The 14,690-nt window shown below is 44.6% G+C and overlaps 1 protein-coding gene across 3 annotated transcripts in view; it reads left to right on the forward strand.

The window, feature by feature from the left end:
- The window catches only part of MTRFR (mitochondrial translation release factor in rescue), a 59,363-nt gene that overhangs the window by 31,217 nt on the left and 13,456 nt on the right, over positions 1-14,690 (forward strand). For all 3 annotated transcript variants that reach the window (XM_078667593.1, XM_078667595.1, XM_078667594.1), the window contains exon 2: positions 10,005-10,297. In XM_078667593.1, the coding sequence (XP_078523719.1) occupies positions 10,005-10,297 (293 nt within the window). The remainder of the gene's footprint in view (positions 1-10,004; positions 10,298-14,690) is intronic.

Genomic DNA, 14,690 nt, shown 5'->3' on the forward strand with positions numbered 1-14,690 from the left:
GTCAATTGCTGAGCGGCGCTGTGTCGCGTGGGCCACTGGCTGATTGACGTTTGGGGCCCCCGGTGCCTGCACACGTGCCTGTGTCTTTATCTCTGGTACAGGTGAGTATGTTTTTCCTCTCTATTGCAGGGCAGGGGCTTCAGGAAGGACCGCTCGTATGTCCCTGCTCCTTAATTATTCAGATTTTCCCCCATGAGGTGGCGCCGGTAAAGTTTTAAGTTTGCGGTCACTACCGCGTCTGCTACAAGCGGCACTGCACTGTTTAATGGGGGGCCTCTATGCGATAGGTTAACACACTCGCTGTTACTCCTCACTCTTCCCGCTTACCGTCGTCGGTAAGTGCGCTGATTGTGCCGCGGGTTCTGCGGGGCGGGTCCGGTAAGTGCCGCATGCACCGCCGCGGTCCACACCGGTGCCACCTCACTGCCAGTGGGGAACACAATTCAGGAGGGAGGGCCGGTAGTAGTTGCGGAGCAGTCAGTGGAGACCAAGGGTTCCGGCGGGTGTGTTTCAGGCTGATATGGCTCTTCGCGGCTGCTGGGGACTGGAGGTGCACTGCTACTGTTGATTCCGCGCCGTAGGTTGGTCTCTAGACGGTCGTCTGCCGCCACTGCCGGGGTAGGGGGCGCTTCCGCCTCCGCGGCTGCCGGCTCGCTATCACTTCCGCCCGGCAGCAGAACTGCGGCAGGTCGTGGATTCGATGACACAGCGAAGGCCCACCGCTTCTGAGAACCGTCACTGTCTGTTCACCGCGTCGGAGCGCCTCACGACTTTGCCTGTGGATGCCGCTCCGTTCCGGGCTTCAGCTCTTGCCCTGGGGGACTTATTACTGGACGGATATATAACCGGATTGATGAAAAAGGGTGCCTCTCACACGGAGCTCAGAAGCTACGCGGCCATCTCTATCGGCTGCTAGCTACGCCCCCCTGTGATATACTTTTGGTTTAATTTTGAATATGCACCAGGGGTATTTTGATCTTTTGACACCAGTATGAATGGAGTGTGTTTGAATTCCAGTTATTAACAGTAAGTCTCCCCAAGGGTCTCTTTCTTTTTGTGATTCACATTGGTACCCAGTCCCTTGGTTGGTGGGTCACTCCCAATACTTTTTGGTTTTGGTAGGGTCCTAGTTCTGCCTTTAGACAGGAGTAGATCTCTTACTGTAAAGACAGTAGGAAGGTGCCTTCAAGTAGTTTGTGAACATCCATGAGTTTACAAGTGCACCTACTAAGGCAGGCATCCCACCCAGGAATTTCACAACACACCCCACAGACTAGATTCAGGTATTAGTTTATCTTCATGTTCTGAGAATGTCAAATGAGAGTTTACACTTGTTCAGTCATTCATTCACAATAAATGAAAATCATTGCAATCTTAAAAAAAGTAATGCATTTCCAACAAATAACAATGAACCTATCTTATTCTATACTTCCAAATGTTCTAAAAATGATATGCATGGTCAAATACACACTCCGCTACTAATCAATGTCAATACTTAAAAGTTTTAATTAAAACTTAACACAATTGTAAATAAATAAAAGAAATCCAGTTAGTTTCGGGTCTGTTCCACTCAAACGCGCTGTGAACGTATCTGTAAATGTTCCTATTCTGAGATGTTTAAAGGATTTTAAAAATAATTTCCATTGTACTCCAGAAAGATCCTGATGAATGCACAATATGTGCACAAGTGTTTCGTTCCCAAAGGAGTAGAGCCAAAAGCGTGTTTCCCTCTCCTTTTTTCTGACCATAGCGAAAGCTTACTGACACAATTTGGCCTTTTCATAGTGCTATAGATAATTACTGTTGTATCACATATATATATATATATAAATTATGTTGCAACAAATACATCTGAAAAATGCAGTTTAAACATAGACATTAAAACAAAACCTACTAGATAACTGTGTGCAGGAGTTGGGTCCAGCTACTCTCATATTTGCAAATATTTGTTTGCCTCTGGAGCTGACTTCACAAAAATGGAAGGTTAGATGGGTAGATTCGCCCGCACGTTTTTTTGTTTCCTTGCTGCTTAGACGTGAACCACTGACACAGTTCTGTATGCCAGATGCTGCTCAAGGAGTGAAACATAATATCCCAAACCCGGTAGCGTACAATGGGCCGATTTCAGGGCTCTGTCTTCCATTGTGTGGGTCTACTCTCTGGGGAATACTTATAAATAGAAAGTTGCTGCTTTTGTTGCTAAAACAGTCCTCTTCTATGGTCCATTTGGGTCTTTTGTAACCTCTATCTTACCTTAGTTTTAGCTTCGCTCTGTTTCCTGAACTAGTGCATATTAGTGTGCAGTGTTACAATTTGCATTGGTTTCATAATAGTGTTGCCACCTTTCTTAGAAAAGACTCTGGAAAGACCAGGAGCAGGTCCTTGGATATAATGTTGAATAATGTGTAAAATCTTCTGTGTTCTGTCTTTTTTAGCAAGGCTATTTGTGCCCCTGTATGCATGTATAATAATTTCTGAAAATTAGGCATAGCTTTAATCCGAGTTTGAAGGAATTTCTTCTTGTATGTGTTGTTTTACATTTATAGTGCAACAAAGTAAAAATGGCTTTTCATGATTTTTCCAGTGTTTTTCCTAGCAAGGGCATGGTGGTAAAATACTGGCCGGTTGGCAACCCTCGTTATGGACCGCACCGTTGCTACAATTTTGACAAAGATTGCATTGAATAATATGTTCTTTATTTAAACAATGATAACAACAGCATTTAAGTATTTATGTAGCAGTGCATCAGGTGAGGCTAAAAAGCAGAGAACCCTGTTCTTCCTCTGTATAGTTCATTAGATACTGCATGTCATGATTGTGTACGACCTAGTGTAAATCTTTAAGACACATTGCACTTGTAGTTTCCTTTTCAGGTCTAGCCTAGAGCCAGCGCGCATGCATTGCTGTGTGAGACTTGTAGTGGAGTAGGGAATAGAAGCCCCGCCCACTCTCCGCCCATATTTGCCATTGGTGTGTGCCATTGTCTGTCCCAAATTCTGGCTTCTGATTCCTAAATAGGCTTGTTAGTCCCTCCTTAGTACCGCCTCCTCTTCATATGATACCTCCCATGGCGACTGGCCCTTTTACTTCGGTTGTTACACAGTACCTGTTATTTTGTCTTTAACCACTATTTTCTTTGTCGAGTTTTTCTTACTTGAGGCACAAGAGCTGTCCATGCCTTCTTTAAAACACCACCTCCCTCCCGTTGTCCGTGCTTTCTTAACCCGCCGCCCTCCATCCCTTTGCCTGTGCCTTCTCCCCCCGCCCGCCCTCCCCTTTGTCCGTGATGCCTACAATTTGCAATGCAAGTCTCGCATTTAGTTTGAACTATTGGCATTGTAAGTGACAATGCCTTTTATTTATGTTTTGGTTTTTAAAACCTAAATTAAACGCATTGTCATTTACAATAACTTGAATTCGCGTAAATGCGAGACCTATTGCATTGCAAATGCTTGTAATAAAATGTAATAGAGTTACACTCCTGCTCATGACTTGCGTGTGGTCTACAGTTACACGTTCAAATTCAGGTAAGGCCAACTCGGCCTGTCATCCTTCCGAAGTCATTGTCATAGTAACTCCTGCTCTGGAACGCTTATAGACGACAAACTGCTCCATTAAAAAGCTTTAAGTTGACAAGTTATCAGTGACCTTAAATTGCTATAAAAGGGAATGTTTTATTTTAAGTGGCGGTGGGCTTCAAGGGTTTACTAATTCGCTTTTCACCCCAACCCCTTCCCGCTCCAGCCACCCACCCCCATACCCCCGAATAATCTCAACATCAACGTTTCTGGCTGCTTTACTCATGGCTGAAACTTGTTATTATGTTCTTGACATTACTGCGTGGCTCTGGCCCCTGTATCCCTGTCTCCTCACACTGTTTATTCTGACGAATTTGCAGGGGTTAAACATAGTAGTTCCATCTTCTGTTACAGTGAGGACGCTTTTCTTTCCCACCTAATGATACATGAAGGGAGTTGGACAACCCGTGTGTAAAGTTTGTTGACGGTGGAATTCTGTGGTGCTGTCATGGGCACTGTCAACAACAGCAGGGCACATCAGTCAGGAGGAATCTCTTCTAGACAACCAAGTTGTCCAGAATGTAGCTCGTGGCATGCAGTGACTTGCCCACACTGGCAACACATGATTTCAGTTGTTACAGTGACTTTTCATGGGACTGTTCTGTGTCTGCCTTGTAGCAGTCTTGTGAGTATTATTCAGTTCTAACCCATTGTGAAGGAACCACCATTGTTTGAACTGGAGTGGATCTGGGGGGGTCTTGCTTATAGCTGTGTGCAGTGACTGGCTTTCCCACACATGGGGCATAAAAACCCCATAATGATTTATTTATTTATAAAGTTTTATATAGCGCGAACAAGATCCCAATGGATATCAAAGCACTTTATACATCCGTGACCCCAACTTGAGTGTATTTTTTTGTCTTTTTTTCTCTCCCATTCCAGGAACTGCATATTATCTCTCCCAAGATCACAACTTCAAGAACTTTACTATTTATGAGTCTCATCCTGTGGATGCGATATCATGTCTTGTTCAGGCCACTTGGTCAGTAAGGTGGGGGAGGGGCTTCTGATTTCCCAACAATCACACTGGCAATGCTTGTTAAAATGAATGTTAGATTCAGGACATGAGGGGGTGTAAGGGGAAGTGGAAAGAGGAAGGTGGATTCTTAGGGGTACTTTAAAAAAAATATTTTTCAAACCATTTTTTAGGGCCTTCAAAACAGACGAGAGCGAAGTGTAATGATGCAGTGATGGTAAATGTTGCCACTTGCAGTAAGACTACAATTACATTGGTATGCCATGGCTATGCAATCCGATAATTCAAGTGGAGCTGCCCTTTGACTACCCTTGCCATAGTTCTATGGCATCTCGTCTCTAAAGGCATAGGCACAGACTTGAAAGAAAGGCAGTGTAGATCAGGGGGCAGAGGCGTGCTCCATCAGAGTACTCCTATGGAACAAATGCAAAAAGGTTAAATCAGTGATGGTTCGCTTTTAAGATCTCAAGATCTGTACCTGGCAGAGCACCAGGAAATTGGAGTACACTCACCCAGGTAAATCCGTTCAGCCCACCTGGCTGGTGGTCATAGCATTGTCATTCATCTTTAGTTAATACCCAAGATTAGGTAGGTGATCACCAGGTTGCATTCCAGTCTTGGGATAACTGCATCCCCTGGGAATGCTTGGCATATGGTTTCCCCTAGGTAAGTGGAGCAAGGATTGTTGCAACGATTTTGGCCAAGCTTCCAATGGGTGTATTCTATGGGTTGCAACACCTAATGGTCTAACAAACTTACTCCACTTTTATCAGAAGATGAGTCCAACAAGGCTACAGGGAGGCCTCTGGCCACTCAGAAATGGTACAGTGGCTGCCAGTCGCTCACCAAGCTGTAATTCGAGTCATCCCCACTTTGCAAGAAATACTTGTTCGTTCTCCAACACCCATTGGGCTCTGTACAACAGTGATGCCTTAGAAAATCAAGATAATTATGCACCTTTGCTCCCTCTTTTCTCCCCTCCCCAATGCCATGCCTTCCAGTGACGTTGTTCACTACAGACACTCACAATGAAGGGAAGCAAATCTATTTAAATGGCTTTTTGTGTGGGGCTTCATTGAGGCCACCGATTTGAGCAATACCTTGTTCTATAAAGGAAGTGGCATGAACAATGTAGTATATGGTGGCACTTTTTAAAAGATGCATAGTCGGAGAAGCAGTTTGAAAACTGATGGGCAAAGCACCCTGCTGCACTCAAGGGGAATCCTCAACTTGCAACTCCAGTTCCTGGCCTTCTAAACTTGTGCTCTTTTATCCAGATCTTAATCTAGCAGAAGAACAGACATGGCTTCTTGCGATGGGCAGTGTCCAGTGCCTTTTGTTGCTGCCTATAAGTAGGCCGTAAGCAAGACCCCCTTCAGTGCACCGGACAACCACAGGCATCTCAGGGAGAGGAGTTGCTCAAACTGTTCCGTTCCATCCCCTAGGCACGCTTTTGGGCTCCCAGAGCCCTACTCACAAAATCCCAAGACTCCTCGTATTTCCACTTGCAGAAGAGTATGTGAGTCAATAATGCATTTGCCACCCCCGAGAAGAGGTTCTGAGCCACTAGGGTTTTCAGCCTGGAGTGAGTAGTTTCTCAATCTTCCATGTACTCTAGAATCCACCACCTTTCAGGATTCTACTCTACCCTTCTGAGCAATATTATCACTTCTGATGCCACCTCTGGCAAAGAAAAGGGAGCCTCTCTCAGCTGGTGCTGTTCTGCAAGTACTACATTTTAATGGCCATATAACTAAGTAATGTGAGTTAGCTATACATTGAAACTGGTGCCTCACAGATTATCAGTGAGTTTAATATCCCCAAGTTATTTAGAGCTGACCGCATCTGTTCACCGTGCATAGATCAGCCTTTCAAAGTCCAGGTACTTTGATGCCATGTATTTAATTTTGAGCATTTGTTTTCCCAATCTGGGCACGCTAATTAAAAGTAAGTTGCATTTTAGCATCCAACCACAGTAAATTTGCATTTCAACCTTCGCCTGACTGAAGATTTTATAAACCTTTAAAGTCCAACTTTAATAACCGTCCCACCACACATCACACCAGGCATCGTTTTCATACAGTCCTGGTTACTGCATAGCTTTGAGTAACTGGCTCAGGTTTGTAGTTCAGCTATTAATGGTTTTATTAAAATATATTTTTTATTGCGTTTTTTAACCAAAATCCAACATCGTCCACTTGTTTTATGTTTACAACATATCTTAAGTCATACGTTTCTTTTTATACAGAACAATATCCATATTTGTTGCTTATACATATCCATAAAAACCTTGAGTCCATGTCATTTCCATCTTAGCACCTTGCAACATGGCCAAACAGCGATACAGTAGTCTGAGGCATCTATTACGAACTGGCATCCGAGGTTGACTCTACCTGTGGGGTTTCACATATATTTCCTCTGAACGCATTCCATTTACCCCATATACTAGACCATTTCTTAGGTCATCCTCTGTGTGCATACACCGCTCTTTCCGCCACCATTGCGCCATCCATGTCATTTCTCCATTGTAGGTACGTGGTGAGCAACCCCAAACCCCAGTTTCGGGCTATGTTTCGTTTTACGATCGGCATCCCCAGTGATCTATTAATGGTTGACCTGACCTAATTCAAGCCACAGTCCCAGAAGGTCCACTAGTTGACGCATTAAGTAAAAAAAATTAGATCAATTAAACTTTTTGAAAAATTACATTTTAAGCAATTACATAGATCGGAATCTGGCCTGCCAGTTGATTGGTGGCGCACTATCTTTGTAAATTTGCCTTGGTGGGAACTGACTTGGCACCAATATGTCTCACTCTATTTTTTTTATTACAATGACACCTGATTACCTCATGCTATCATTTTATTTGACGCTATTTTGACTTTTCTAACACATCTCTTCAATCTCCTCAATATGAACAAGCTTGGTTTCTGGACCATGATACCAAGTAACTTTGCTGAAAGCCCACCACTTTTCTATTTTCAGTGACATCCCCCGATCTCCTAAAACTTTCACATGTTGAACAAAGGTGTTTGCCCTGTCCTAATACTGATTTTATACTTCTAGCTTTTTTGAGTTTTATAACCCGTACATCTCTTGACAAACCACCCCAATTCCAGTATTGTCCAAAATCATGGAAAATTGGTCACATACTGCCTCATCAACCTACACAGCTACCTGAAAGCTATACACTAGGCAATGTGGCTATACTACCTGAAAGCCATTAAGACCAATATTGCTAATTGGCAAAAATACGAATTGGGATGATTCCTTTTGGCCAGTCCTAATGGAAGAGGTAACAGTATCTTTACTCTCCTGTAAATGTTTAGATTAATGCTGTTGTAACTACATTTATCTAATTCCTTTTTAAGTCAAGCCTGGTCAGTGCATGAGCTGCTCTGTCAGGCATGCTGTATTAAAGTAGGGAGTTGAGGCTCCGCTCACATTTTTCATTGGCTTGTTATTGTCCACTGTAAACTGTGGCTGTTCATTGGTCAAAAGGCTTAGTAGTCCCTCCTTAGTTTAGCCTTGTCTCATTTTGTAACCTCCCATGGCGACACCCCCTGTTACATGTGTTGTTCCTCGTTAGGTTTTAGTTACAGCCTCCGAATACTATTTTCTCAAATAATTGTGGCTTGCCTGCTGTTGCAGGAAGGACACACCCTCACCTAACCCTCTTTTTTTATTTTAAAGCATGCATTTGCAATGCAATAGGTTGCGAATTTGCAAGAGTTTAAGGAATTGGCATTCTAAATGACAATGCAGTTTAATATATCTGTTTAAAAAAACAACACATAAATACAATGCATTGCGATTTAAAATGCCAATAGCTCAAACTCTCATAAATGTGAGACCTATTGCATTGCAAATGCATGTTCTTTTTGTAATCAAATATTTAAAAAAAGAAAAGCATTGTACGTTTTGGAATTATATTTTGGAGTCTAGTTTATTAAGTGGATTAAAATTTTATTTAGTTAATTATGTTCAATTAGAAGCAACGGTTCTATTAAACGTGTCATTTTGCAAGAGTAGGCTGATTACCTTTGTAACAACGATGGCAACCTTAATACGCGGACAAGGGCACTGCTTTAGGAGGTACAGTGTGAATATGTTTTGAAGATGACAGTTATTTGAACACTCATGAAAGGAATTGTCAACTTTAAAATAGATGTATGAAAATGTTGTGATATAATATAAACTGTGGAGTGTGATAGATTCAACCTGAATTCTCAGAATGAAAAGGAATTTTGTTGGTGGTGAATGTCAATTGAGGTGAAGGGTACCGCGCCTTACTGAACTGCCAGAGCTGGTCTGGAATAAAGCCTGCTTCTTTGATAAGGAAAGCACGCCTTCCGGTCAATAATGTAGGAGTTGAGGTGCATGTTATAGGTGTGTGTGTGTGTGTGTTTGTAGAGACACATAAACATGCACAGAGTGTAATATCCTAATGATAAACAAATGTATTCCAAAGCCACTGCTCCATCCAACTTTAATGTTGTAGGTAACATGCCTGGTGAGTTTGCAGTGTGGCAAGTTCGTTTTACCATAAATGTAGCCCAACCAGTTTGCTCTGCCAAGTTGGCACATGTTTCATAGTGCAAAGTAGGCGCTTTACAATCTATAGTTTACATAACAAATAGCAGTTGCTTGTGAATTTTCATAGTAATGGCAAATGCATAGAAGTATACAATATTAACCCCAGAGAGCATTGAAAAACAATAACGCAAGTAGGAGACAGCTAATAAATTGGTTGTTACAGAGGAAATAAATATCTGTTCAGGTTAAACAGGACACGCAGATTGACGTGTTTTATCTTCGGGATAGCACTGGAACAGTAGATTTTTTGCGACCATTGATCCTTCATCCACACAAATTCAAATACATTGTGACAGGTGCAGAATTGATATCTGCTCACATGAAAACTGCAGTAACTTCCAGAAGTTATCGAGCTGTGGGGATATCAGTAGGGGTTTGCTTCTTGCTCACAACAAAATGCCATCTGTCTAAAGAAACTGCCATCTCTTCAGTTAATTGATTTAGTTTGGCAGCGGATTAATCAGTAACAAATGTTACAGATATCTCCCCCTTCTACCGGGCCATTGGATATAATGCACAAAATGTCACCTGGTGGGTAGTGATACTGTAATTGCAAAGAGCTTCATTGCCCAGTTGTGGAAATCGTGTATGGCTCCTCCTTTATCGGTGTGGTGAAAAGCCAATGGTAACTATGCACAGAAGATGGAGAAACCCATCTATAAAGCCAGGGTATGTCCACACGAATACATAAGGTTTTGGGACGTTGGGGGGACGATTATGACATCATAAATGTATAATACAGGAGTAACATGTATATAATTAAAACTAAGTTTCACCAATAGCCTCTATGGTAAGATGGACAACACTTGTTCTGGCTGTTCTTTTTAGTTTAAATTCATTTTTGTATTTTCCAGGAAAATTTCTTCGCATCTTCATGAATATATCCTGTTTGTTGAATTGGACCAGATTAAGGACCCAGTTATTGAAGCCATGGTTACCTACATGTCACCAAAACCTTTTGTCCCCTATGTTGAGCGTAACGTTGATCCAAGTGGCAGAAAAAAAAGATACTTGTGATCTGGTTCTGATAGATGAAAACGACTTGAATGAACAGTTTGTGAGAGGACATGGTCCCGGAGGCCAGGCAACCAATAAAACCAGCAACTGTGTGGTTTTGAAACATCAGCCATCTGGAATTGTAGTAAAGGTAAGGTCAAAGTAGGGGACGCAGCCAAAAGTGAAAGATGTTTTGTTGAAATGATTTTACCAAAAATTGTATACCCAAAAAGCATCTGATTAAATGTCAGTATTGTCATAAGAACTTTTATTAATTTAAATTGCCGTAAATAGTATTAAATACACCACAATCACTTGAATCAGAGCAATACATTACACTACCCAATTAGCAATTTATTAAAACTAAGCAAATAAACACACCTGGTCAATGAAAATCCGAAAACGCTGTACGGAAAGGGCACCCAGACTCTGAAAGTCTGCTGTGCAAACAGGAGAAGTGCACTATACACAGGCTCATAACATACACTGTAATGTAAAGACTTTACCTGATTGGCCAGTCATAGATAATAGTAGGGAAAGTTACTCTGAAGTATCATGAAAACATAAAAACAAATGTTGCAAAATTATATAAGTGCAAACGGTTGTTTCGTTTGGCAGTGTAATCATTGTTTGAAGTTGTTTTTAAAGAAGTTTCTTTTGGAGAAGAGATGGCATCGATGAGTTAATCCAAAAGTGAACACTTTTTTCTATGAGGGTGTCCGAAATCACATTTGACTGCGACAACAATTTACCATTCATAATTCTACATACTTAAAAAAGAAAGAAACAAAAAGAAACTAGCATGACTTGGTGTTCAAAATCCTCTTATACATTTTTTTGACCAAAACCATTTTTCAGAATTACCTGTTTCTCATTTAAAGTAAACTTTTCACTTGTTTGTTCGAAGCACCCACAGTTGCTGTCATAGGTCCCCTTACAAAGGAAATCCTCCTCTGTCTCCTTTCTCTATGCCGCACCACACTCTTCCCCATTACTGACCCCCCCCAACTCGCCTTCACCATTTAAGTGCATCCCAGTGCTTGAAAATTGACAAGTGACCACTCCACTGATTGTGTAACTTCAAAAAGGAGTAAAATATATATTTTATGTACAATTTTATTTTTAATCCATCGAAATTATTACATAGTTCGCTTTCATCATGTGGTGGAGTACTATTGGAGTGGAGTCAGTCAGTTTGGTGAAGGTGCTTGGTGACTGACTACTGCCTTTTTAGAAGCAAGACCTTTTCAGATGCAAGACTGACAAATAACACATCTGTCCAAGAGAAGCTGGCCTCTGAGAGGTGATCCTGACACATGGCCGACTGTCTAGAGCTCTGAAGCTTTCGGGCAGTGGTCTGACTTGACTAAATCACCCATACCAGCCTTTCAGAGACAATTCTTTTATGAGATTCACCTTTACCGAGTCCTCCAGGTCTCCTAGATGCACTCCAGTCACTGCAAACATGATATCGAGCGCCGCTCGAGTGAAGGAGTTTGTGGTGTGTTTTGGGGCATTGTTTCAACGCCAGCGGGACTGCGAGGACCAGCAGCCCGTGGGGCGCGACGCTGTGTGCTCTTCCCGCCCCCCTCCACGCCGGATATAAAACCAGCGCCTCGCGGCCCCCGCTTCGCGGGCGCTGCTCGAGTGAAGGAGTTCGTGGTGTGTTTTGGGGCATGGTTTCAACGCCAGCAGGACTACGAGGACCAGCAGCCCGTGGGACGCGACACTGTGTGCTCTTCCCGCCCCCCCCCCCTCCACGCTGGATATAAAACCAGCGCTTCGCAGGCGCAGCTGGAGTGAAGGAGTTTGTGGTGTGTTTTGGGGCATTGTTTCAATGCCAGTGTGACTGCGAGGACCAGCAGCCTGTGGGGCGCGATGCTGTGTGCTCTTCCCGCCCCCCCCCCTCCACGCCAGATATAAAATCCGCGCCCCGCGGCCCCCGCTTTGCGGGCGCCGCTCGAGTGAAGGAGTTCGTGGTGTGTTTTGGGGCATTGTTTCAACGCCAGCGGGGCTGCGAGGACCAGCAGCCCGTGGGGCGCGACGATGTGTGCTCTTCCCACCCCCTCTCCACGCCCTACGTTTACAGGCACGCCCCCCGCTGCGCAGAACGTGCGTGGGCATGCGCCGGGCCAAGGGCGGGCCCGTGAAAGACCGGACCGGGCCACCCCTCCTGGCCCTCTCTGCGATCATCGTGGTGTAATTCAGGGCTCCGACCAATACTGGACATCTTGCTACAAGCCAGGCCGAACAATGACGAGCCGAGAGACCAGGAGCAAAGCAACGTCTTCAGGCACATATGTGGCAGGTACTTTGGACAATTTCCTGGTGAGAGCTAACTCGATGTTGTCCCACGAAATAACTATTCTAGACGGGCGATTGTCCCAGGGAATTGACAATGCTAAGAGATCCTCGCTGGGGCACATAGCAAATGCTAGAACTCCGGAAAGGTGCATGGTTTCCCCTGTTCCCGACTCCCTAAGCCAGGATGATTGCCTGATAACCACTGCCTCGCCGAAGCCCAGGAGTAGCCCTGTAAGGGGCAGAGATTCCCTACAGGCTATCACTGAGTCTTCTCCAGCGCCCAACATCTGTGACAACTCGGCAGCTGACAGTTTACCGGAGCTTAACACCCGCCAGCTGCGGGGGAATCAAGAGGGGGCCGTTCCAAAAAAAAACGCGGGGCCCAGACAAGTGGGGGGAGAATGGCTAAGTTAGCTAAACAATCCAGCCATCATGATCCCACGGCCCAGGTACAAGGCAAGGTGGCTCCCCCTGCAACTAGCGGAATTACCACATCCACTGACCGGAGTTCTCTCACAGTGATGCCTAACCACTTCAATACTGGTGGGGTAACCCTGGCTGAGGGAGACCTAACGATTACTAACATAGGCACTCTCTTGAAGCCCCTGCTAGGCCCCTTTGATGCCAGACCTGCCCAAATCGAGCTCAGGCTAACAAACCTAGAAAAAGTAGCTGGGGCTATGGCTGACTGCTTACAAACCGCAAAAATCACGCAGGGGGAAGCCAGATACCAACGAGGGAGCAGCCCCAATAACTAACAGCCACTCCACAGCTACTACCCTCCCTACAGCTCTGAGTCTTCCAGTTAGTACTACCCATTCTGCCCCTCCTGTCAGCTCTCCGAGGCTGGCCAAAAAGCCTATTCCGCGTGGAGAGTGAAAAATCACTGAGGGTCACATATTTAGCAAGAAAATGGTAATAGATTTACCCCCGGAAGCAGCTCCCCTTGCAGTGGTTTTGACGGGAGTCCCCGAGCTTGACACCCCAGCAGCTGAATCGTTTGCATCACTTAAAAATAAAGTCGCAAACTGGCTGAATAAACAGAGACATCTCCCACCACATATCTCCAGCGAAATTCTGAGGTTAGAAGGATTAGCTGGGTGGGCAATACTGCCAAGAATATTAGCGGGGATTGTGTCCTAGTTAACTTTAGGGACCCCAGAACAGTTTTTCACATCTGTAACTGGCCGGACGGTAATCCGAATACAACCATCCAGTCCCTCCCATTGTCCTTCTTCTATCCATCTGACACTTTTTGTCCTGAAGAGGGGCTAGAGGAGGGCTGGACCAGGGTGGCAACCAGAGGGCAGAGCTGGGGGTCTAGGGACACGGCCTACAACACCTATATGCCTACCCAGTACCTTGACTGCAACCGGTACAGATGTCTGGACCAGGTCGACTGACTACAGCGTAATTATGGAGTAGCAGCCCGACCCTGGACAACTGATGATTCTACCCCTAACCCAATTTATCAGAGGGGGTATGCCAAACATAGGAGTGAAGAAAGGTCCCAAGGGGAGAGTATCCCTTCATGCTCACTAACATGCGCACCTATTGGAGCCAACAAATGTGACTCCTCGACATCAGGCCCAAATATCTTGCATATCCTATTAGTTAACACAATTAAAATAGGGCCATGCTCCCCAAAAAGGGGACCTAGAACTGATGCCGACTCACTGATAATATTGTCCTGGAACCTGGCTGGTCTGCGCAACAAGATGGGCTGCCCAGAGTGGGGTTCTTTTATAGATAATGACGTGTGCCTTTTTCAGGAAACCTGGGCTAGGGAGGAACAACTACGGAGTGGCTTTGCCTCATTTTCAGTCCCGGCTAGGTGGGGGGGAAAGGGTCGGCCATCTGGGGGCCTAACTATTTGGGTGGGTTCCCATCTGGGTTGTTAAGCCAGGACCATGAACACTCTGTCGGAGGATGTACAATGCTTAGTCTTAGAGTGGCTGAACGCCTCAAGGCTCGCATTGGTCAATGTGTATTCCAGGCCTACGAATGTTACAAGCGAATCAAGAACAATTGAGGAGCTTTCTTTATTTCTGAATACCATCCCTCACGGTACTTCACTTGTGGTAGGGGGTGACCTGAATTGTCACTTCGAGCCACTTCCGGGTTTGATGGATGGTGCAAACCTGGACGAGGACGAGCACTGGAATATACCTCCTATAGAGGGCCCCCCACCCAGGTCATGGACCCCTTTAGCCGTCCAAATCATGGCCTTAACACTTAAT

The sequence above is a fragment of the Lissotriton helveticus genome, chromosome 11 (assembly GCF_964261635.1).
Source record: "Lissotriton helveticus chromosome 11, aLisHel1.1, whole genome shotgun sequence".
Lineage (NCBI taxonomy): Eukaryota > Metazoa > Chordata > Amphibia > Caudata > Salamandridae > Lissotriton > Lissotriton helveticus.